The 26,506-nt window shown below is 39.6% G+C and overlaps 1 protein-coding gene across 10 annotated transcripts in view; it reads left to right on the plus strand.

The window, feature by feature from the left end:
- DCDC1 (doublecortin domain containing 1) overlaps nucleotides 1-26,506 on the plus strand; it is a 414,877-nt gene that overhangs the window by 59,552 nt on the left and 328,819 nt on the right. For all 10 annotated transcript variants that reach the window (XR_007774648.1, XR_007774649.1, XM_050954983.1 and 7 more), the window contains 2 exons: nucleotides 2,788-2,993; nucleotides 16,746-16,839. Coding sequence is in view for 8 of the 10 variants with exons in the window: in XM_050954983.1 (XP_050810940.1) it covers nucleotides 2,788-2,993; nucleotides 16,746-16,839 (300 nt within the window). In the remaining 2 variants the exon portion in view is untranslated. The remainder of the gene's footprint in view (nucleotides 1-2,787; nucleotides 2,994-16,745; nucleotides 16,840-26,506) is intronic.

Raw genomic sequence — 26,506 nt, forward strand, 5'->3', positions numbered from 1 at the left:
TAGGTGAAACTGCGTTATATCGAACTTGCTTTGATCCGCTGGAGTGTGCAGCCCTGCACCCCCAGAGCACTGCTTTACCGCGTTATATCTGAATTCATGTTATATCAGGTCACGTTATATAGGGGTAGAGGTGTAGTTTGATTTAAAGGGCCCTGAGCTGAAGATGAGGAAAAGTGAATGACCTCAGACCATGAGGGGGTGGTTGGGAAGTGGCTGCCATTTTCAGGGAGGAGTGATACTTGACCGCCTCCTAAAGTAGGAGTATGAGGTCTTGCTCAATAATAAGGGCTTTGAAGTGCACAGAATTTCAGGGGAAGGTCTTCTTCTGCCTCCAACCCAGCATACCTTCCCCTCGGCTGAAGGGATAGGAGCCACTTGATGATTCCTCTATGTCCTATCTGGAATTCTTGCTCTATGCCCACCCTGTAAGAGTCTCAGTGTAGTTGGTATTTATATAGCTCCATGGGGCAGGAGCTTGCTCAGTGCATTTGGCATGAAGGGGCTAGTGCTGTGGGGCTAGGGCCTACTCACAGCAGATGGCATGTTGGGAGATATAGCAGTAAGTCTCTAACAAGTTCAGAGCATGTGCATGTGCTCATAACTTGGCCAAATCTGGATGGATTTTCACAGTGACAACAAAAGGCCCAAGACTATCCCACTTCCCAGTGTGAGTTGCTGTGTGTGCCTTAAGGATGGCTGTTTTAAAAGTGGGAAAAACAGGAAATTCATGAGTTCTGCCAGAAATGTAAAGAACCTCCTAAGGGGAGGGAGGATATTAAAGTGAGGCAGAAAATAGAAACTGCTCAGAAGTGCAAAAGCTTTAAAAAATGAAATTCACTTATAGGCTGAGAACAAACATTCCAAAATGCCACCCACTGACCACCATTAGATTAGATCAGGGGTAGGCAACCTATGGCATGCGTGCCGAAGGCGGCATGCGAGCTGATTTTCAGTGGCACTCAGGTCCAGGGGCCTCTGCATTTTAATTTAATTTTAAATGAAGCTTCTTAAACATTTTAAAACCATATTTACTTTACATACAACAATAGTTTAGTTATATATTATAGACATAGACAGGACCGGCGCTAGTGTTTTTAGCGTCCTAGGCGCACAGCCATTTCGCTGCCCCGTGCGCTAGTCCTGTGGCTCCAGTGGACCTGCCACAGTTGTGCCTGTGGAGAGGGTCTGCTGGTCCGTGGCTCCAGTGGAGCTGCCGCAGCTGTGCCTGCGGGAGGTCCACCGGAGCTGTGGGAGCAGCAGACTGTCCGCAGTAATGCCTGCGGCAGCTCCACTGGAGCCTCAGGACCAGGGGACCCTTCGCAGGCACGACTGCGGCAGGTCCACTGGAGCCGCCTGCCGCCCCGCCCCCGGCAAAATGCCGCCCCCCAATAATCCTGGCGCCCTACACGATTGTCTAGGCCACCTAAATGGAAGCGCCGTCCCTGGACATAGATAGAGACCTTCTAAAAAACGTTAAAATGTATTACTGGCACGCGAAACCTTAAATCAGAGTGAATAAATGAAGACTCGGCACACCACTTCTGAAAGGTTGCAGATGAGATGGTTTTATAGAATCAGATCCTCAGTGGCTGTAAATCAGTGTAGCTCTACTGAAGTCAACAGCGTCAACCCCATGTAAACTGGCTGAGGATCGGCCCATGCTACAGAATTGGAGCAGTTGAGTTTCTACGGACAGGTACCCACTGAGGATATTTATTTGGGAAACGAAGCCTCTGAATAAATTAGTATCTTTCCAGCTGCACTGTAAATAGCTATGTCCTTGAGGGACAAAAGAGAGAGTGTCCTTCTAGAACGAATGCAGGTTGCAGCAAGAAGCACTGCCAATTTATTATTGTAATTTTAATGAAAACAAACATGTTGACATGCTCTATATATTCCATAATGGAATAACTCTAATGCACATGATGTTAAAGATTTGTGAATTGAAACCCACTCTCCAAAGAAAGAAAGAACAGTGGCATTCACTTAACATGTTATCCGGCACTAATAATGGCAATGTGATCCTTATATTTTCAAAGTGATATGTGATGATTTAGTAACGTAGCCCTCATTACCATCAATGGGAGTTAAATGGCTTAGTCCCTGAACTCTCTTTTTGAAAATGTGTAGATGAGTCTAAACTATTACTGACAAAAATAGCGTGTTTACTGGCCCGGTTTTAATCTGTAGCAACATATTTTCTACAATTTACTTTCCTATATGGCAACTCCAGTAAGGGTTCAAGATTTTACATGTAGTTGCAAATATATTCTGTGCTGTGGCACTAGGTAGAGGTCATCCTTTTAAGCATGCAAGGAAATCAGCTGTTAAGGAGGAAAAATAGCATCCTTTGTGGGATGCAATGTCAGATGTGGAACTCAAACATTGTACAAGTTAAGGAACAGGCTTAATTTTCCTGAAGCAAAAGTGATGGGAAGCAGTTTTTTTTTGTAGGTGAAAAGCTAAATACTCCTCTCTGGTCGGTGATAGAAGCATGCTAAGGGTGCATTTTAATTATGACTAAATTGTGGTATTACTCTTTCATACCCTGAACATCTGTTCCCTTCAGGAATGATGATTTATGCAGGCTATCAGTGGAGACAGCTTGCTACAGCTTATGTCATGGTTAATGGGAAGCATGTGGTAGTATTTCAGAAAATACCAGCATCTACATGGAGACAGGCCAGTGTGTATTATTAATATAATAGGGAAAGGGGAGTATGATGTGTCCATTTTTAATTTTGAAGCCAAATATTTACTTTACTTTTTTTCCCACTTTTCTTCCAGACCATCTGTCATTAATGAAGAAAGTAACTTGGACGATGAATGGTCTGGTTCTCCCTAGTGGTGCCAAGAGAAGGAAAACCAAGCCTACCCTTTCCAATCGCATGAAGAAGCTTATTGAAAAGTCCTCACTCAGGATTTTAGTGTTTAAGAATTGCTCTGGGCAGGATGGCTATGAGATTATTGCAGCACAGGACCAAATTGAAAAGGTAAACTTTGTTTATTAAACAGCCCAAGTTTCCTGGGAAAAAAATTGTCCTCACTCCTAGGATGACCAGATGTCCCGATTTTATAGGGACAGTCCTAATTTTTGGGTCTTTTTCTTAAATAGACTCCTATTACCCCCCGGCCCCTGTCCCAATTTTTCGCACTTGCTCTCTGGTCACCCTATTCAGTCCTCCATGTTAATTATTCTTTATTCCAAATAATTATTTGATTAGATTATAGATTTGATTTAACATTTTAGAGAAAGTGCACAATATAGTTTGTCTTAAATTACTAAAACGGCATAATTATACAGTATAATACTCCTAAAAATACAGTAGAAGCAAAAATCCTTTTCCTCTACTAAAGGCTTTCTTGGCAATTTAATATCTGGGTTAATGTGTTCTCTTTATGTATGCTCTTATAACAACAAATACTTAAATAATCAGGCAAATCCATAAGTATATTGGTAGTTTTCAAAAGACACAGTATCAATAAATCACACAGTCAGGATTTCTGTCATTATTCCATGTTATCTTTTAAATAAGTCTGAAAAGGTATGTATAATCTTTTCACAGCCTTACAGGCCAATTCACCTCCTACTGAAGTCTCTGGAAAGATTTCCATTGTGTGCAATGGGCACTGGATTGGATGCCTGGAGCATTGACACTCCATCCTCTTTGATTTAGGAATTCCTTCGAATTCCATTGGGTCCCATTTGAAAAATAAAGATTGTAAGAAAGGTGCAAATTCAGGCACTTAGGGACGGTCTACATAAACATTTATTTTGTGGCAAGCTGAGGTGTGAATCTCCCTGCAGTAGCCTGCTTTGGACTAACTGTCTGTGTGAACCCTGCTGATGCACATTCGCAATTCATTAATGTGCTTTGATCTAGTCCTCTTTGAAACAGGACCAATCAGAGTGCTTTAACGAACTGTTAACGTGCAGGATCCACACAATCTGCAGCAGGCTAGTTCAGGGTAGATTCGGACACCAACTTGCTGCTAACTAGTTGTTTGTGTAGACAAGGCTTAAAATATTACAGACTAAGGACTATATAATTACCCAGCGAGAAAGAGACTAAACATCTTTCTTCTTTCTAACCATGGATTGTGGGGCATTAAAAATCTTCCCATATTGAGGAATGTATTACAGTTTTTACAGCTATGAGCACTGATGCTAATTTACAGAAAGAAATTATACAAAACCTTAAACTTATATTTCTTACATAAAAATCATTCTGAGAAGCTGCCTTCTGACTGGAAAGTTCAGGACCGGTTCAAGCAAATGGAGGCAGCCTGTGTACCTACAGGCAGGGCTGGACTAGCATGTTCAGGCAAGCAGACCGAGCAATATCTTTTGCACAATCCATAAAATAAGTAATTTGCTAGCGAGTGAATAAAATCCTCTGTCCCACCCACCAAGCTATCTCCCCCACATAACATTTCTGGTAAATTTAAACAGCATATTTCTCATTTTTGTATCAGGGATCACCCAGGCATTTTTGATCTTGCTATGTACAGTTATAGAGGAGAAAGGAGCTTCTGAGGGAATTCAATCTTTTGTTTGTTTAATTTGAACATAGTCATTCAGTTTTCTATTAAATATATTTTTCAAAGTGTAATTTAGTATGTCTCTGTTGCTTTTGTCGATCACTTTATGCTTTTCTTTCTGTCTTTCATTTTCCGCCTTTTGGTCTCTTCTCTTCTGATTGTCTCCTTCCCTTTCATTTTCTTCCTCACTCTCCTTTCTTTGCTTGTCATTTTATCTTCCTCGCAAATACACCCTCTTTTCTTTCTCATTCCAGTATTTCTCTGGCTCCTCACAGCTCTGCCAAAAACATCTTCTGTGACATTGGGCAAGACACTCAATCTCTTTTTGCTACTATTCTCCATCTGTAAAATGGAGATAATGATACTACTCTACTTTACAGGATATTATGAGGACAAATTCAGATAACATAGTGATGAGCACTGTAGAAAAGCCTAATAATAATACTAGGGACACTATTCAAACAGTAGGTCCATACCGTTATCTCCAGAAGAGCTCCTACAGTGACTTCATATGCTTATTGCACAGCGAGGGGGATAGACTAACAGCACCTTGTAGAAGACCCCTTTAGGTGAAAATAACCATCCTCTGCATCCTCTCCTTCACAACGAGCACAGCCACTTGAGAACAGCCTCATCTGCCTAGAACTTCAGGGCTTGTCTACATCACAAAGTTGCAGCGCTGGTGAGGGGGTTACAGCGCTGCAACTTAGGAGGTGTACACATCTGCAGGGCATCACCAGCGCTGCAACTCCCTGTTTGCAGCGCTGGCCATACTCCCGTTTTGTCTCGGGTGTAGAGGATCCAGCGCTGGTGATCCAGCGCTGGTAATCAAGTGTAGACACTTACCAGCGCTTTTCTTGACCTCCGTGGAATAAGCAGGTATCCCAGCATACCTGAGGAAGCCTCTGGTAATCAAGCTGGTCTCCTTCCCCGGTTTGCTCTCGCGTTCCCCGAACCCCGAGCAAGCAGGTCTCCTTCCCTGCGGTTTGCAGGGTGGTTCGGGGAACGCAAGAGCAAACCGCGGCGAAGCTGGTCTCCTTCCCCGGTTTGCTCTCGCGTTCCCCGAACCCCCGAGCAAGCAGGTCTCCTTCCCTGCGGTTTGCAGGGTGGTTCGGGGAACGCGAGAGCAAACCGCAGCGAAGCTGGTCTCCTTCCCCGGTTTGCTCTCGCGTTCCCCGAACCCCCCTTGAAGCCGCCCAACAGCGCTGCAGTGTGGCCACATCTAACACCACTTGCAGCGCTGGTTGCTGTAAGTGTGGCCACTCTGCAGCGCTGGCCCAATACAGCTGTACTAATACAGCTGTAACAACCAGCACTGCAAAATTGTAGATGTAGACATACCCTCAGTCTTGTCACCAACTTCTAGTCAAGAAAATGAAAGACTTTTGAAACACAATTAACAAGAACAGGTGTTTTTTTCCCCTATTACCAGCATGAAATCAACCATATTAAACAGGACTTATTCAGTGCCATTATGCTGTCTGAAGCCTGACTGAGTCATGTCTAAAAAGCCAGCAAGGTTCAGCTGTGCCAGAAGTTGGTCAACCTTTATCTTAATAACACTCCCATAAAAAATAAAAAAGTTAGAGATGCTTAAAATGAGAAAATATTTTTAAATAATGAATAAACCTCTGAACACTTAGGCCCATATTAACTGCCTGGCTGCAAGACCTTGGTGGCATAGTCTTCCAGGAACCAGAAAACCAATATGTCAAGACATGTACAAACTGCTTGGACACTTTTGAAGAGGATAAAAATGGCCTATCAGAGGGTGGGCTGGCCCAAGGCAATGAAGAAAAGTGCTGATCCATTTCCTTTTGCACACAAAAGTCTATTGGTGGAGTCCTGTAGAGCCCTGATGAGAACTGAAATTTGCCTTTTCTTGACACTTGGCCAGGGGAGGTCAGTTTGTACAACTCTGTTTAAATAAAAGAAGGAATCGAATCCAGCTCACTATATGGCTAATGTGATAAAGCTATCGAAATTTACTTTTATCTCTAAAATAAGCAACTAGGACTAAATACACAACAAGAATAATCTGTTGAGTAAGACGGTGCTGCAGTACATGGTCATTTTTCAGAATAGAATCACACTTAAAGCTATGAGGATATCCTGCTCCCACGGATGAGTCAGTAACCACCAGTCATAGGACTTTCGTTAGCCTTCATCCACCAGGGGGAGGTGGGTCCACCCCACAAATATTGGGTTGACCCCATCAGATGTCTGCTGCGTCTTTGCCCAGGGGTGTAGAACATTTCCTCCATTTTGCTCTCCAACCATGACACCAGTAGTGACCATCTCTTTTCTAATATGATAGATGAGATTATGTCACCACTATTGGCTGTATCTCAGCTGTCCACAAGCCAGATTCATCAGATTGTGCAAAATTCTCCCATTTTCATTTATTCATTATGTGGACCTCCTGTGGAGGCACTGCTACCGTATAACAGCAAATCTACTGATTGGGCATGCCAAGCAGGCATTTTTAACTCATTCAGGGATTTACTGTTTTTTTTCTCTTATTTTCCCTCTGAACAGGACCAGTGAAGTAAACAGCCTATGCAGGTACATTTCAAAATTAAAATAAACTAGAAATAAGGATATTTGGAAAATTGGCAAAAGGAAAAAAATATTAAACACATAATAAGCTGCAAAATGCAGAAAACATCTAAGTTATCAATAAGTATTTTTTCAAATATTTATATAATATCTATTAATTCATCTCTTAGGTTTTTATATAATGACTTCTATTTTCAGTAGAAAAATAATAATTCAGCCCCTTCATCAATAACAGAGAATATATTTCAAGAATAAGGAAATGTCACCATTATTAAATAGCTACTTTACCTCTTTCTTCAAGTGATGAATGCTACAAAAGGCCAGGGTGTACTTGTGAGATTTCCTCTCTTCTCAGTTCCTCATAATTGTTCAAATTGTGTGATTTGGTCATTTTGTGAAGAGATAATTTAAGAATCTAAAAAGAGGATATTCTGAAGTTCAGCATAAGAAGTTGAGGACAGGAGTGTGATTAGTGACTTGTTAAGTGGTTAGAGATCATTCTGACTTCACAATTCTTTTGGAAAGTACTCTGTTGTTATTATTTATTTATTATGGTTTATTGAAGTAACACCTACATATCCTAATCAGTGTCCTATTGTGCTAAGCACAGTACGGACATATGATAAAATAGTCATTCCCAGTCTTAAAGAACTTGCAATCTAAAGTTCATAATTATCCTATAAAAGTAGCTGGTGCTGGAATTTACAACCAGTTTTACCAGTTATAGTCACCTGTTACAATATGACTTTCAACATTCACTGTTGCCTATTTGAGATTCATCTAGGAAGCAAAAACCCCTGGAATGTAAATCAGCACTCTTTAATAAGAGGTCGGAGTTTGGACCTAAAAATTCATAATAACTGAAGCATTGTCCTCTTGGTAAAATACATCTGTTTTGTTGTTTGTCCAGCCAAATTTTTAAAACAAACAATGTGTGGTTAGTACCTGGATCAAAAAGAACTTTGACCACTCGACTAGACCTAAAAAAGAATACAGGTTAACAACTCAGTTCAGAGCTATGCTGATACCATTCTATGATGCTGAAGCATAAGAGCCATGTTTATTTCAAGCTCCATTGAAAACACAGGATTGAAATCGTTATTAAGGGTGAGGGAGGGGGAAAGTGAGTAGCAAAAGGGTTAAATCTGTCAGAGAAGTTTTTATATTTACTTTGGTTAATCTTTGATTAAAAAGTGTTATATTTATCTTCCCTCTTCACTTAAGAAACCTTTAGAGTCTGTGTTATGATATATTATATCTCTGCTTTGCTGATGCTTGAGGTAAATAGTAAATTTTCAACTTGATTTATTTTTCACAAGGATAAATTGATCCCATGTGATTGACTGTCTTTGGAAGACTATCCTTGCAAGACATCATTCACATAATTCTCATTTATAATATGCAAGACAAAACTGACAAATAGCAAAAAAGGGATCTTTAATCTAGGTAGTGAAAATATGTCACAGTCATAACTTTAATTACTGCATCCTCCCTCCCCCTCCCCAGTCGTTCTAAATTCAAACTGTCTTCACATCTATTGGATCTGAACACTTTGGTTCAGGCATCTGCCTTGTGGAATGTAAACAGTCAAAGCTGTTTTCAAAGAGGCAGGAACTTGAGAGCCTTGGACTCCTCCAGAAGTAACAGCAGCAAAATGATTGAAAGTGCTCAGCTATGTAGAAGTATTGACATAGGCCCCTGGTGAGAAAGAGTGCAATTCTAGAGGTCACTTCAAGAGATGCTTTCATGCAGAATACTTCAGTTCCAAGTGTGCCTTTGGATGCAAGAAGCACTGCATTGGTCCCGTGTGTGCCATGTGCCTCTGATATTATCTCCTTTTTTTAGCTTCTGTTGTGGTGTGGCCAGCTGTGAGTGCTACTCCATTCAGAAACTGGAGGCCCTGAATCTGTATGCAGTCCAACTCAGATTAGCATTTATAGGACAGTGGTTCTCAAACTTTTGTATTGGTGACTCCTTTCACACAGGAAGCCTCTGTGACTCCCCCCCCCCCCCGCAAATAAATTAAAAATACTTTTTTTCATATTTAGCACTATTATAAATGCTGGAGGGAAAATGGGGTTGGAGGTGGTTGTTGACAGCTCGCAACCCCCATGTAATAACCTTGTGACCCCCAGTTTGAGAACCCCTGTTATAGGACATATGCTGGACAAGTTTGCAACTGTTTTCTTACCAAAGGGCAGCTTTCTGGAAATTCAGAGCTCAGTAGTTTCTCTGAGGTCTTAACTAAAGAATACATAAGATGTTTCTGTAACTTCAATGACCTATAAAAACACATAATTCAGTTTACCAAACTTAGGATGAAATCCCTGGAAGGCATTTTTAAAATATAAACTAGATACTCAACTACTAAATCCCCTTTGCATCTCTCCAAAGTTAAACCTGCCTTAGGCAGCAGCTAAGGAGTTTGGAGTACAATGTACTTTGGCAATCCTGGCTGGTGGTGCAGCCCCTTCTGAACTGTTATCTTCCAGTCCATGTTACAGCAATCCTGAAACTGCTCTAACTTGCACTGGGGAATGAAAGAAGGAAAGAAAAAGCAAGGAAATACAAAGCTTTGTGGATAATGTTTTTTTGTTATTTCTTCCATTTTATTGTATTTGGCAGAGAAACATATGCTTCTAAGGGTATGTTTATACTCTGAGCTCAAAGGTATAATTTCCAGTTTGAGGAGACACACCCATGCTAGCTTTAATCATTAGTATGGTAAAAATAGACCTGTCACTCGTGCTGCCATGACTACACTATTTTTAGCACACAAACTCGATCAGTGCTACCATGGGTATGTCTCCTAGAGCTGGAAATTATACCTTCAGGCTCGAAGTGTAGACATAGACATACACAAGTCTAGTGCATGATGACAGTTGCAGAATGTTTCTGCTCTTGGAGCAAGACAAGTAGCTTACTGTTACAGTTGTACATGGAACTCATATAACTGGACACATTTTTTTTTTTTTACAATTTACCACAATGGGAGGGAAAAAAAAACATTGTTTCAAGCACTGGTTTTCTATATGGGAGCACTTTGAAAAAGGAACATCACCTGGATGACCTGGAATGGGCATGATAGATGAATAATGTCTTCAGTATTTCCTCTTCTTGTTTCTTTTCAACAGTTCCATGAACAGTGAATTTCACCTGGTCAAAGTATTGCCATTTCTATCATCTTTAAAGTAACTTGTATGTTATTTTCTTTCAAAGAATGACAGGTAATTTCACTGGCATCATTTCAGTGACCGTTTCAGTCTGTGTCACACAATTCCTACAGTGATTCATCTTTTTAGTGTACATTAAATTTGCATTCACTGTACACTATTGCACAACTCCAGAACAACTATAGATAGTTCATATACTTAAGTACTATGGTCGCTGTACAGATAGAAAAAAAGGAACACTGAGTATTAAAACATGCATTCTTAATAAAGCATGTGTTGCATACTAATAATATTTAAAAGAACACTACAAAAGATTGTATATTTCTAAATGAATTTTCTTACCCATATGATGCTCAGCATCTTACAATATTAAATCTTAAAGATTTTTAATACTATAAATTTATTTTTTGCCATTTATACTATTTGTAAAGTTAAAAGTAACTGGTTTCTGGCATAGTGAGGGAGAGCAATTCCATAGAATTGTCTTCTGAATGCATGAATGGCTCAGTTGCTTGGAGAAATACCACTGTATTTCAACAAGGCTTGGGAATTTGGGTACAACAAATGTGTTCCAACATGATATACAAATCATGAATGGGATCTCTCTCAGAGCTATGATAAATGACTAGAAAACAGCAGGAAAATGCATATGTGCAGAGTAATATAGTTTAGGATCTGACCTTGCATGCAGAGGCAATAGTGTGTGAGCCTCCTCAGTTATAATAGTATGTAAAAGAACCAAACTTTTAGGCCTTATTTGATTAATAGGCCTATAAATGCCATTCTTACAATTCCAGGACACTTGAAATACATTGGAATAGATCCATAGGTGAAGCCAAGATATGCTTGGTACAGGACCTAAACGAAGAGGGCTGAATTGATGGGTCTGAAGACCCTTCCACAAATGGTGTTACTTCACCTTTCTTTCCTCTAATCCCGTGGGCATGTTCAGCCTCCAACGCAACTTAAATTATGCCAGGACTGCCCAAATATTCTGAACATGCCTTTTTTGCCCTCTGTGCATTGCTGGAGGAGCACAAAATCCTTGGAGCAGGGCCAAGGCCATTGGTAGAACCCATCAAGCATTAAACAAAGATGAACAAGATTTATGACAGCCGAGATCTTTGATGTAGTAGCAGCTGGTATCTTGAAGACCAGGAGCTCCATGAGAACTCTTTTAGGTTACACATTTCGAAGAAAAGCACAGTTTCTATCTGTCAACAGCTACTATTTTGTAGGCAGGCAATAAGATTCAGACAGTCAAGTCTCTTTCTATAAATCTATAATATATAACTAAACTATTGTTGTATGTAAAGTAAATAAGGTTTTAAAAATGTTTAAGAAGCTTCATTTAAAATTAAATTAAAATGCAGAGCCCCCCGGACCAGTGGCCAGGACCCAGGCAGTGTGAGTGCCACTGAAAATCAGCTCGCATGCTGCCTTTGGCATGCATGCCATAGGTTGCCTACCCCTGGTTTAGATGCTGTGATTTTTGGAAACAATAAGGACATGTTAGGCAGATAGGCCCCACACTGGCAATGAGAGGGTTAATGAAAGCCTGTGGATCCAATTTATCCCTTTTTTCTATACCTGCAGCAGATGTCAGACATGGATAAAGAGCTAAAAGGAGAAGATCTAGCCCACTCCAAGGCTGCGTAGGAAAAACAGCAGAGTGCTGCTTCTCCTGATGTGAGAGAAGTCTGGCTGAAGCCCAGAGATAAGCGAGCTTGCTGGCAGGGCCGGCTCCAGGCACCAGCTCACCAAGCAGGTGCTTGGGGCGGCCAATGGGAAGGAGCGGCACTTCCAGATCTTCGGCGGCAATTCGGCCACGGGTCCCTCGGTCTCTCTCGGAGGGAAGGACCTGCCGCCGAATTGCCGCCGAATAATGAAGAAGCAGCTTTAGAGCTGCCACCTAAGTGCTGAGTGTGGCTTTTTTTTTTTCCACTTAGGCTGGCAAAAACTCTGGAGCCAGCCCTGCTTGCTTGCTTGTTGGATGGTCCTCCTGCTCTAAGGGGTGACCCAACCGTAGGTAACTGGCTGATGTATGGACTGTTGAAGAGAAGACCTGAATAAAAGGGTTGGGTCCGATAGAAGTTCATTGGACAATCCTGTTTTTTGTTTCTAATTTCATTTGGATTGTAATACTCCAGAAGGGGTAGCATTTATATATGTCTTGGCCAGAGGGCTAAAGCGCCACTACCACTCAAGGGGCAGCAAACTACCAGTGGAGAGTCAAGGCTGGGCAGGTTGTGATGTGATGGGCCACGAGAGGGCACTGTAGAGGTCACAAGAAAAAAAACAAAATGAAAATAAATCTAAGAATTGGTCTTCTTCACAAAGCGGAATCTGGTTTAATAAAAATCTTTCTAGCTGATTATAGACTTTCTTCTTGGAATCCATGTCAGTATCCATAAAAAGCCACATACATGATGATGGAGCTACTGATTCCAAGAACCATTCCCAAAACACATGAAACTCTTAATTGCACATGATTTTTATTTTTAGAACAAAGGAAGGCTTTTATCTGAAGGTTCAAGGATAGGAAGTTGCCATTGTATATCTTTCAGAACTCATCATGAGCAAGGTGTCTTGTGCAGTGAACCTCTTCTAGTCCTGTAACAATTAATTGAAATTCAACTAAAAAATGCCTGTCTGGGCTTTTAAACTCCACAACGAAATAAACAGTTTGTCACAGACTATTACTGAAGCTGCAGTCTGATTGTTAGGCTCCAACCTGGGTATGGGTGTTTTGGGTTAGAGCCAGTGATCATTTCTCCTGTCTCAGCTTCACTCAGCACTCACTCTCAGAAGAAGCAGACAAGCCTTCTTATCTTATCTTACCTTAGGGGGGTCTGATTTGCCACTGCCTCTTCCCAGCCCCTGTATCCACTGGAGGATCATAGATTGCAAGGCCAGAGTGGACCATTGTGATAATCTAATCTGACCTCCTACATAACACAGGCTATAGAACTTCCCCAGAATAATTACTTTTTGGACTAGAATATATCTTTTAAAAAAATCCAATCTTGATTTTAAAAATTGCCTGTAATGGAGATTCCATCACAAGCCTGAGTAAATTATTCCAATGGTTAATTACCCTCATTTTTAAAAATATACATCTTATTTCCATTCTGAATTTGGCTAACTTCAATTTCCAGCCATTGGATTTTGTTATACTTTTTGCCTTCTAGACTGAGGACTCCATTATTAAATATTTGTTCCCCATGTAGGTACTTACAGAGTGTGATCAAGTCACCCCTCAGCCTTTCTTTTGTTAAGCTAAATAGATAGACTTAAGAAACTCAGTCACTATGAGGCATGTTTTCCACTTCTTTAATCATTCTCACGGCTCTTCGATGAACCCATTCTGCTTTACAAGCATCCTCCTTAATTTGTGGACACCAGAACTGGACACAGTATTCCAGCAGTGGTCACACTATTGCCAAATAGAGAGCTAATGTGACCTCTCTCCTACTAGTCAAGTTTCCCGTGTTTATGCATGCAAGGATTATTTTATCCCTAGTCTTGTTGGTTCTGACAGTACGAGGCTTCTCTAGGCAGTGCTTGGACATCTAAATTCACTATCCGTCTTTCCTAGGCAATGCTTTTCCTTGGATGGGTTTGTCAGTGTAGCAATGCCTCTGATGTGGGGGGCAGAGAAGTTCGGGTAAATCCTGTCACAATATCCCATTGCTTCAGTATGAAATTATAACAGGATGTTGAAAATGTCATAGGTATTTTACATAATCCAGAATGCTGCAATATTTTTATCTTGTTCACTTTTCTTTTAACATTATCAATTTATTTCCAATATATACGAAAACTACAAAGATATGGAAGGAATCACTGAATATTAATCACATAGAAGTATACACAAACGAGTAGGGGAAATGTTATAGTACAGCTTTGATTTTCCAAAACTGACTTTTTTTCTGAAACAGGGCCCCTTAATCTCTATTCATTTGCATTTAAAATATTCTTGATTATGTGCAACCGAATTGTCCAAATTTCCCCAGAATCTTCCAAAGCATTTGGAAGTCACAACTTCTTTCTTTACTATCAGGACATCATATGCAAAGAGTAAACCATTTCCTAGTACTAATGATCTACATTAATTAACAAAAAACAACCTCTTTGTCTGTTCAGTTATGGATGGGAGATGAAATAAAACAATGATTACACTTCTAGAGTTTAATATATATTGAGAGTTTTGAATTATGATTTTAGAAAGTCTTAGAGGCAGACCAGCCCCCACGGCTTCCCTTCAGCAGCAAATACCACAGGAGGGTCTTCACCTCTGCTGGTTCCCTTCCATCACCCAAAGGGAGCCATTTGCTTCGGTCACTTCAGTCTTCTTAAGATATTGCCACATTGTGTTTTACCTCTAGTGTAATCCAAGGTCTGTGCCTACACACCCAACACTTTTATACAGGGCAAATTATTTTGTGTAGTTTAGTTAACTAAGGAATGAAAACATTTCCTTGCACTCTTTGTCTTGTTTATTGAAATTGTGAGCTCTTTGCCGAAGAATGTCTTCTAATGTGTATATGTACTGCACCTACCCCTACCACTGACAGTATGTCTACACGGGGATAAAAGCACCATGGCTGGCCCAGGTCAGCTGACTCAGGCTTGTGGGGCTCAGGCTGCAGGGCTAAAAATCACCGTGTAGACGTTAGGCACAGGCCTGAGCCCAAGCTCTGGGACCCTTAACCCTCATGGGTTAAGGGTCTACACAGCAATTTGTCAGCCCTGGAACCCGAGCCTGAGTCAGCTGGCATGGGCCAACTACAGGTTTTTAATTGCAGTGTAGACATCCTCAAAGAGGCCCCAATCTCCTTTGGGGCCTCCTGGCTCTCATGTAATACAAATGATTGATGATGATATCACAAATTATTTTTTATGAAAGACAGAATATTTAGGGCCAGATCCTCAGTCCAGGTTAAGTTTCCTTTGCACCACGGTAATGATGTAAAGGTGACTTACAGCTGCCATAAAGGAGCAACTGGTGATTCTCTTGACAAAAATGGGAATTTCTGGTGCTGTAAAGCCTGCATAGTCAGCTTTATGCCATATGCTTTCCCTTCCATATAGGGGGAGTTTTGAGACGGGTTGAGGACAGGAGGGCAGGGAGAGGTGTCACCCGCATAAATGATTGCTTAGAGCAATTGACAATAGGGGCTGCCTTCAGGATTGGGGGAGATGAAACAGCTGAGGATCAAGCCCTTAGGTTTTCCTATGAACAGTAGTATCTTAATTATATATTATCCCAGGACTGCAGGTTTGTCATTATAAGGAAAAATGTCATGGACATCATTTTCCTATTTGTCGGTGACTTTTGTGTTTGTGTGAGTTTAATAAACTCATCCTGCAGCTGTGGCTACTGTCCTGTGGGACTGAGCCCGGCATTGCAGCCCGGTGCACAGATTCACAACGCTGCTCAGGTTTGGCTCAGCCACCCCTCTATCATGACAGGGTGGCGGCCAGGCCAAATTTCAGTGAGTGGCATTATAACCTGGTGGTGGGGTAGCATGCTGATTGGGTTTGGCCTGAGCCAAACCTGGGCAGCACTGTGACCTTGTGTGCCAGGTTGCAATTCCCAGAATAGCGGCAGAAGCTGCTGCTGTGGGAGTGAGTGCAGGGCAAGCTGAGAGCCAGGAACCAGTCCCAGTCCCTCAGGACAGGAGTCACTGCTGCAGAGTGAGAGTGAGTTGAGTTTTCTCTCCAGCTCTCTTCTCCCCTCCAAGGCCTTTCCCTCTCACTAGGCTGAGATTACTTAATGGTTGCAGTGCTGGGATGAGGAGGAGACAGCAGCAGAGGAGGATGCTGGCCTATGAGGAGTAGTTGAATTCTATTTTTCACAGCATTTTTTTTATCATCAATCATGGAAAGGTCACTGTAAATCTTGTAACTCATGTCACCTACTAAATTTACCAGGACTGCTTTGTGATTTTTGATAAAAAATGCTGTGACAAAGCTGCAGCCTTAATTATGTTATCCTTTAAAATAATTGTAATGATTGCTATAATTGACAGTCCTATCCAATATCTATTTAAAAGTATACCTTTTTGTTACTTTTCAGTATTTCATCTTATTTCACATTTTGTGAAAATTATTTATCACACTAGATTTTTTTGATGATTTTGCCTTTTTTCCTGCTTCAATAGAATTGGATTTTCCGAGAAACAATATGGAATGTTCAGTTTCTTTCTTGTTGTAAATTTGCATTCTACTGGATTTAGAGTCAGTACTAAGTAATGTGTACTTAGTCTGTCCATGTGTCTAGGTCGGTGAAAGAATCAAAGGTCCAACAGCTTTATACCATGAGTTTACCACTGTGTTCAGGCTTTTATTTCATTCATATAAGTATGAGGTTTGTCAGTGATTAAGATTGGATCTGCAGTTTTTTAATGCATTAAACAGAATTTAGTCATGATACATCTTTAGTGAGACCGTTTTGTTTTTGTGAAGTTTTTAGATGCTTGCACAATAAGAATGAATCTTACTTCACCAGCAAAGCATCTGTACAACATTCATGGAGGAAAAATTGAAGATCTCATCAGTGGTAAGTAGAAATGTATGCAAAACGCATAAGTGTTTGGAGTCTTATTTACCAATACAAAGAATTCTGAGAGAAATAGTGGTGGCTGAAATTAACCAACATTTTTATCTCTAATATAGACAAGTGCATGGAATTGCACCAGAGATTGAAAATACTCTAGAAAATAAATACATTCACACAACCATCGCCATGATCTTCATGATCTTTAGTATTTTGTTTTCATAATTTATTTACTGTTGTATCCAATTTATTTTACCCAGCCTTCCATTATTGACAGAGAATGATTCTGTCTGCTAGCGCCATTGCTCCTTTTTTTTTTTGTATTGTAAATTCCTAGGCCAAGAACTGTTCTAAACTATATATTTGTAAAGTGTTACTAGTACCTACAGCAATGTGTGCTGAAGTGCAGTTTTACAATCTAGTCAGAGTCATAAACTGGTTCCTGCTTTCCTCCAGCTCCTTGGAGAAGTAAGTCATATGCACCCATAGTCTATGATACAGTACTGTCAGCATTGCCTCAGATACTTACAAATCATGAGTTAGATCCCACAAAACTTGAGATTGGCTTAAAAATAATGAGATTTTTAAAAATAAATTTGGATTTTTTATTTTCCTTCTAATTTCTGCATCTTTAGGATTTATATTCTCAAGTTTTTCTCTAAAAGCAGCAAAGAGTCCTGTGGCACCTTATAGACTAACAGACATTTTGGAGCATGAGCTTTCGTGGGTGAATACCCACTTAGTCGGATGCAACTTTTTCTCTGCAACTAGAAAGGCTGTAACTTTTTTTTTTTTTTGGTAAGAAAGCTGAGGTTCTTACGTAATCATGTGACTACAACAGCTGGACTTTAAGAAAAACTCCAAATATTGCTTGCAACAAATTTATTGCCTGAAGTAAATTGCCTGCAATTGCTACAATAAAATCACAAGAGCTGGTAACACTGGACTGGCTCTAATGCTCAGACTGGTGTGTAGGTGGCGGTCAATGTTTCCCCAACAGTTTACCTGTTCCTTTGCATGGCACTCAGGAGGGTTCAAGACTGAGCCCTATATAAATAATATATCAATTATAAACAAAAACACAGTAAGAGAATGTGAAAGTTACAGTTTTTAAAAGTGATGCTTGAAAAGGTGATTATTTACAAGACAGAAAGAGCTCAACTTGTCTTCATATTCCAAGCTGGTATTGAAGGACTAGCAGTTAGGAAAACCATATTTTTAAGAGTAAACTAAGTACATTTGATATAGAAGTGAGAAATAATAAATATATAACTGATGAGAATATTTACAGAGCCAGTTTTATAGATTAGAACCTCAATGATTCTCACATGTTATTAGCTGTTAATTTGACAGCATTAAAATGGAGTGATAGGAAATCGTTTCTTCTGTGTACCCTTCCTAACATCGGCAAAGCAATCAATCTCATGCAGTCTAACTACATAACTCCTGCTCTAACTACAAAGTTGTTTGTCCCATGTTCATGCAAACTTAATTCTGCCCCCTTATACATATACATTATGATGCAGTATTTAATGACATGATCACATACTATTTTGTCCACAGGACCCCTGCCTTATTTAGGGGTGCACAGTATGGATACACAAATGCTTGAGTTTGCAACCTAAATAATATTATTTTAAAATAAACTTTTCATAGTTTTTTTAAAGAAAAAAGGTAAAAATTAGTTCTACTATGAGAAGCTCTAACAACCCCCCATTATGCATCATCATCATTATAGTTTGAGCCCTGAACCTTCAGCATTTTGGCACTGACTGCTTCTAGTTGAGAACAGGTCTAACTACATTAGCTGGCAGTAGCAAAAGGCTATTATCCCAGAGTGGCCATGAACTGCTGGGTCTGGGAAGTGGCTGGTGCAGGAGGAGCCTGGCTTATTTCTGCCCTCAGGAGATACAGAGGAGTTCCTGCCCCATTGTGGTGCTGCCAGAGGATGGCATTCGATCTTGGGAATATGTTATTTTCCAGAACAAGAGAGCCCATCCACATTATTTTTCCTCCAGCACTCCTCTGCTACAGCTACTCCACAAATCCCAGGTTTCCAGAACAACTTGTAGTGCTGCTGCAACTTTTGCAGTGGCATCAACCCAACCTCAGAATATTCATGCTAAATTATTATTTTGCCATACTGCCAGAATTTTCCTGAGGAATGCAAGCAAGAGAAAGGAAGTGGTGGTGATTTGAACAGTTTATATCAGACTAGATGATCATAATAGCCCTCTGTCATAAACAGATAGCTAAGGGTTAATGTTCTTTTACCTGTAAAGGGTTAACACAGGGAACCAAACACCTGACCAGAGGACCAATCAGGAAATAAGACTTTTTCAAATCTGGGTAGAGGGAAGTTTTGAGTGTGAGTCCTTTGTTCTTGGTCTCTTCTTTTTCTCGGCTCTGAGAGTGACCACAGGAATCTCCAGGCTTTCTAATCTTCTGTTTCCAAGTTGTAAGTACAAGGATAGTAAGACAATAGGTTTATATTGTTTTTTTGTATGTACATGTGTGTAGTTGCTGGAGTGTATTCTTTTTGGATAAGGCTGTTTATTCATTTTTCTTTTAAGCAATTGACCCTGTATATTGTCACCTTGATACAGAGATCCTTTTATGTCCTTTTTTCATTCTTTTTATATAAAGCTTTCTTTTTAAGACCCGTTGGAGTTTTTCTTTAGTGGGGACTCCAGGGAATTGAGTCTGCAGCTTACCAGGGAATTGGTGGGAGGAAGAAGTCAGGGGGGAAATCTCTTTGTGTTAGATTTACTAAGCCTGACTTTGCATACCCTCTGGGTGAGGGGGAAGAGAGATTAGATCTCTTGGTACTTGTGTTTCCAGGACTGGAAGCAGGGAATCTCCTAGGGTCGTCCAGGGAGGGGAGCCTGGGAGGAAGTAACAAGGGGAGGGGATTGTTTCCCTTTGTTGTAAGACTCAAGGCATCTGAGTCTTGGGGTCCCCTGGGAAGGTTTTGGGGAGACCACAGTGAGCTAGGCACTGTATAATTCCTAGCTGGTGACAGCAATTACCAGGTCCAAGCTGGTAACTAAGCTTGGAGGTTTTCATGCTAACATCCATATTTTGGACGCTAAGGTCCAGATCTGGGAAGAAATGTTATGACACCCTCTCTGTCCTTAAAAATTTTGTATCTCAGAAATGGAATTTCATGGGACAAAGGAAAGCCCAAGGGCATTGCCCTTACCTGACTATCAAAGATTTGCTGCAAACAATGCAGTGTTGAAGCTTCTTAAAGAAAAGGTTACAAGAATGTTTTATAGCGGAAAGTGTTAGGCAACCTAAATATATAGAGATCGTTACCAGCTTCCCTTTCACAACTATTATTTGACAAATTATATGTGAACATGTAATTAAATAGTCTTTTGCAATGCATACATATAAAGAGCATAAGCTAAGATTGCATGTGCAAGCTGAACTCTGGTGTTTTCTGGCTTTTGAGTCTCAACCGTAATGTTCTGTTAACATACATTTTTTTAATTTTATCTAAATGAGTTTCCTTTTGAACATATCATCCTGGCTCCTGACAAATATGTTGACTTCATAGACAGATAATGGAAGTTATTAAAATATTTCTAATTCTGAATCTAATTATAATACAGCATTGGTTTATAGTTATATTTAAAAGTCCATTTCCAAGCCCCTTTTTGTTCTGCCTTCCAAAGAAAATTCTGGTCTAACAAGTCATTTCATATGCAGAAAAGAAATGGTTAAAATATTTTAAAATTTGGATACTTTACTTGGCCAGAGGAGATGGCTTGGTGGTCTGGTAAAAAGTGTTTTGACACTTTAGTTCATTGGTATTTTCCTGTAAAACTGGAACCTGTCCTTGCTTCAGTGTTTTTATTGGCCCCATACCAAAGCCCATTGAGGTCAATGCGAGTATTTCTGTTGACGTCTTTGGGCTTTGATCTCTTATTCATTCCCCTGGATTATGAGATAGTGGGCTGCCAAGGGCAACACAGAAGCATGCCTGTGCCATGGGACAGCAACATATTGAAAACTCTAGAGTTATATATGCAATATTATTATTTATATTTTATTATATTTCAAAATAATATCATTAAAAGAACACAGAAAAATCCTAAAATACAATTTGTATCAAATTAATAATATTGTCCCATTTACGTATTTGGAATTTCATTGCATTATCAGCCCTTCTCGAACAACAACACAGTAAAAGTTGTTGTATGCAGTATAGTATGTTTGTGATGTGTGATTATGTATCTGTAATACAATTCCAAAATAGATGTACAGTACAGTAGGCCTTATAGAAACTTAGTCCACAATATCAATAGGATCTTTCATTTTTCTTATTACTTTGTTTAGTATTCATCTAAAATAATTATATTAAAAATTTTGAGCAGCCTAAAGTCTGTAGAAACTTTTATGTTCTTGGCTTTTTCAGCCCAAACAGTGTTGATTTCTGTGGGACACTAATGGCTGAGGAAGAAGTCTCTTTTTAAGAGACATTGCCAACCTGCAGTGATCCCGGACAGCTTGTTAACTAATGCAGAGCAGCTTTGGATGGTGTGGTAAAGTGAAAATAGGGTTCTGCTGACTGTGCAAATATAAAAAAAAACCTGAGACATACAACATTTACATTTAAAAATAAGACTGGGCTCAATCCTCAGTCCCTGTCAGCTGCATCAAGCAGCTGGAAAACTGACCTGAAGGTGCAGCTGAGGATTGCTCCAAATTCCCTTTACACAGGGATATTCTTGGGTTGTGCAAAGCCAGTGTAGCCAGCTCCACACATCCCCAAGCCCCCTGGCTGGGAGCAGGGAGGGGAAGAATGGGCCAGAGCTCACACTGTTCTGGCAGATTCTTGGCTGGCGCAGCAGATACTATAGGTGACACAACCCTGGACCTGTCTAAGTTCCATCAGGGGCCATTTCAGCCCTTGGCTGGCCCCAGGTTTGGCAGTGCAGGAAAGTGACTTAGAACCACTTTTTCCCTCTCCATCGTCAACTGCAATGTGTGTAAACTTGGCACAGCTGGGGATGGAGGATTACACTGTACTATGTCTAACAATATCACAAGCTTGGTTGCTATTGTACCTGAATACATTTCCTGCTATACAGTATGTTTTAAAAGGCTTGATACATATGAAATTAGGCTGCTTATGCAATGAAAGTCTACTGGACTCCATAGCTTTGAAGATTAATCCTGTTTCTTTTGCGGGAACTCTGCTTTCTACATTAGCTATGTGTTTGTTGAATTAGTCATTATGTGATGTCTTTTCTCTACAGTGAAATCTTTTGACTGTGTCATTTTATCTCTTAAGCTGCCATAGGTGATCTGCAAAAAGTTTAGTACTGGAGACTTGTATATTGGTGATGAATTGAAAAAATGACTGGGTCTGATTTTCTACTACTCAAAGTAGGTGAAAATGTGACTAAATCAGGAAGGTAGCATTTTACTCACTTTCAAAATGTCTACAATGACATAGAGAATTAGGCCTATTTGGTATGACAATAAATTGTCAGCAGAATGTGTAGAAATTAAAACATACATTAGACAGTATCTGTACAAGACCTTCTAAAGGTTTTTTTTATAATATAGGTACCAGAAATGTTATATACTACATAGTTTTGAAAAATATTGTAATCTAACATCACACTTATAGCTGATACACCAATTTGACCTCTAAATGCTAGAATCTGAACTTTTTTTAGACTACCTCTCTTTTTTTTTTTTTTTTTATTATGTATTTAAGAATGCTGGAATCCACTTATACACATTACCAACAACAGTGCCACCTTCAGGAAAGGAAAATGAGAAAACTTTTATTGGATGAGTTAAATGCAAAGACTAATGTTGACATTTTATGAACTTTTAAAGGATAGTTTTGACATTTTAAGAGCGTTTTGGTTTCATGCATTTAAATGCGAAAGAAAGAAAGCAAGAAAGAAAGAAAGCAAGCTTAATTTCTGGTAATGTCTGCAGTCTTGGCTTATATTATAATCTAAAATGCCTGGCAAAATTATTTTCTGGTATCTCAGTGTTATTGCTTTTTGAGGTTCACAGAGTTTTGCTTAATCTCTGATGCTGGACAGCTTACCTCAGTTTGGCAGAACCTTATCTTACTGCTGTTGCTGCTCTCTGACTTTTACAGGTAGTAGTGTTTTGTGGGGTACATTGCTCCTGGAAAGACAACAACTTCACATAAAACAAGTCTTCTAAGAATACTATGTAGTCTAGGAGAGCTCAACAGGGAAAACTGCATAGCTGAGTTATTCAGAAGTGAGCTCCATACCTATCCCAACTATTCCTGGGGAAGAATGCAGAGCTTCATTCAGAGTGATGGAAGGGTGGAAAAGAAAGGCACAAATCCTTCCTTAGCCTCCTTTCCCACACTCCTCAAGCCTATTTTTCAGTTGGGGAGAGCTTTATAGTCGTCTCAAAAGACTAGCATGGGTGTGGTCTCCCCCAGAGAGCACTGCAGCTGCTGGAGAGGACTGGGGAATCCTTCTCACACAATAGTAGGCTTACAAGGAGAGTAGGTCATGGGTTTACCTAGTTCAGAAAACCATCAGACAAGCATCTGAACATTAGAGCCTTTGCTTGAATCAAAATTTTGAACCAGTGGAGGTTTGTTCAGTGCTAAAAACGTGTTAAGTCATTTATTAGGTAAAAAAGGAAGACAGCTCTTTTAAAATGAGATCTGAAAAAAGCAGTTTCTTCCTCAGTCAAGATTACTTGCAATAGCCTGCCAGACAAGTCACCACAGCTTGGATATGAAACATTCAAGAAAATTAAAACTTTTACAGGCTTTAGCCTGCTATAAGTTTGTATTGTAGTTATTTTCAGTTGGAATAAATGTTAAACAAATAAGAGATATGAACAGTCTTTTATATAGATAGTAGACTAAGCATCTATGTACTGCATCATACATCTATTGCTGTATTTTAACATATATGTACATAATCACACACACTACATATATGCAATACACTCCACTCTACTCCATTTACTGTAATGATGTGTGACAAATCTGGACAAGAGAGGACTGTAAACAGAATGACATTTTCAAAAATGAGGACAGATATTGTTAGATCCAGTTATGAATACAATACAAAACATCTTCTAGCATTTTGATTTTAAACCTTTTTAATATCTCAACTTTTAAATGAGAAAATATAACTACTATAATCATTTTATATGTATCATTTCTGGTGCTTGAATTCTGTGCTTTAAAAAGTATGAGTTTAAGGCTGTTTTTCAACTTGGTTGTCTTTCATACTAACATCTTTTTAAGTATTACCATGATATAAGTATTCATAAGAAGAGGTAAAAAATTGTAAGTATGTAATGATAGTGGTTCATTTATTCAAAGGTAAACTGTTACATGCTGTGTTAAGTTACGTAGCTTTTACTAATTGTTTTAGAGCTGTTGAAGCTGGTGATCATGTTTCACTTTGAATTGATAAAAGTAATTAGGGATGGTTAGATGACACATAAAAGTGTAGTGAGGCTTTTGTAACAATTAAACTGGTGAGCCCTGTAGGAAGGTTGGTAGAGACACACGTTATCTTCCATATTATCGGGAGATACTGTAACACGATTACTTTTGCAGGCCATCACAAGTTGTCACTTTTGGTTGCTGTTGGCTTTTATTTACAGTGGCCTCATGTGCTACCTGTTTGCAAAGTCACAAACAAACCCTGTTGTTGTGTCTAGCAAAATGTGTTGCCATTGCGTGTGAATGGACTGAGAAGCTAACTGAAGGCTTTGTATAGCTCTTTTTTGTGCCTCGAGGCCTAATTCATTACAATAGACTTTTTTAAAAATAGTGTGTTATAGTATTGAATATCTAACAGGCACTTCTTTGAGTTCAGGGTAGTTGAATTACTTGATATTCTGATGGTACCAACAATTAATAACATGAGAGGAGGGTTGGATATTTCAGTTCCAGACTGTTTTTACTTTTATATAGCAAGTTATTTAGATACATTAATTTTGTACATTGACCTGTTATACACTCTGCTATTTAAAAAAAAAAAGTGCAGGGTGGTGAAAGTAGAGAGAGGCATAAAGTGTATTGGAAAACTACCAAAATGTCCCCTGCAAATGGACCCTATTCAGAATCAGTAAGCGTATGATGAGTGAAGTGGTTTTGAATATCGCCTTTAGATTCCATGCTGTTACAAGGCCAGCCCCGAACATGGCAAGTCTTATTTCTACACACAGTACCTCTTCACTCTCAATTTAACCCAAAAATCTGATGAACCCATTACTCCATACTTGATTTCATGGAACAAGAAGTAGATATAGTTACAAATGATCAATCACAAGCCGTGAGCCAAAGCAGCAAGGCATTAACAATTCACACCATTTTGGTCCACTTGCTCAAGCAGAAGATGTGCCAGCATATTTAATGCACAGCTACTTCATTCAGTTTAAGAAAAGACATGACTCATGCTGCATTTTAGGAACTAAGGGGACTTCATAGTTTTCATGCCTACTAACCACTGAGTTTCAGAGTGGAATGCACCCATATCTAAAGAATTAACATAACCAGTTATGCAGTAAAGTCACAGAGAGACAAGTTCATAAATTATATTTTACTCAGTTTAAAATAAAGAATAACCTACAAACTGTTATTCCCCCAATAAAGCCAAGCTCTGTTAGATTGTTTTGTGCAAATCAACATCTTGTTCAGCAGTATGGTAACAGTGTAGACCCCACAGGCATATGCCGTCAATTTAATGGGATCACTGAAAAAGCAAAGCAGCTGTGAAAGATCGCTTTAAGTACAACAATCGTGTGCTTGTCATTCTGTTCAATGGTGGAAAAATCCAAATTCGGATAGGCATCAGTATTTAAGAAAATGACTGCTAAAACATCTCTCATAAGTACCTTAGGGACAATAAGATTTGACATATAGCATGTAAACAAAAGTACACAGCAGCTGTTAGATTAGTTTTGTTTGAGTAAAAATACAGTGACATAATTTAAACAACATAGCAAACTGTGTGCTCTCCATCATTCAGTCTCCCTCTGCAGACCCCACTTTTGGATAGTGTGTGCCAGTTGCTTTGGGACTTAGAGCTGTATAACTGTTACTAAAAATAGGGGGGAAATGCAGTCAAGCACATGTGTGCATTAGCACCAACTCAACTCATACCACGCGCACACACACACGCACACTCTCTCTCTCTCTCCCTCCAAAATATCCATTCGGCTCCTTTGAGAAAGTCTTCCTTGGTATCTAAGGAGCTGCATGATGAATTTTTCCTCTCCATATTTCAGTCGTATTTAAAGCTTTTTTGCCAACAGTTTAAAAAAATCTGATAATGAGATAATTCTTATTGTTCTGCTACTGTTACTTGTGGCAATATTAAAAAATCATTGTAGTATTATAGGATATATCCTAAAACAATAAGCCCTGGAATACAGTACAGAATTAGGTTAATGTAAGTCAGCTTACATTGATCCATCTAACCCAGTAAGTGCAACTCCCACCATCCCACCTTAATAGCTCTACTTCCACAAGAGGCGTAGTGCTTATGTAAATGTAGTTACATTGTTAATGTAGACACTGCAGTACTTACATTGACTGTTGCTGCCTTTCAGAAGCCGTTCCACAATGCCCCACACTGACAGGTGTTTTTTGTTAAATAATTGGAGATATGCCTATCTCCTAGAACTG

The sequence above is a fragment of the Gopherus flavomarginatus genome, chromosome 5, assembly GCF_025201925.1.
Source record: "Gopherus flavomarginatus isolate rGopFla2 chromosome 5, rGopFla2.mat.asm, whole genome shotgun sequence".
Taxonomy (NCBI): Eukaryota; Metazoa; Chordata; order Testudines; family Testudinidae; genus Gopherus; species Gopherus flavomarginatus.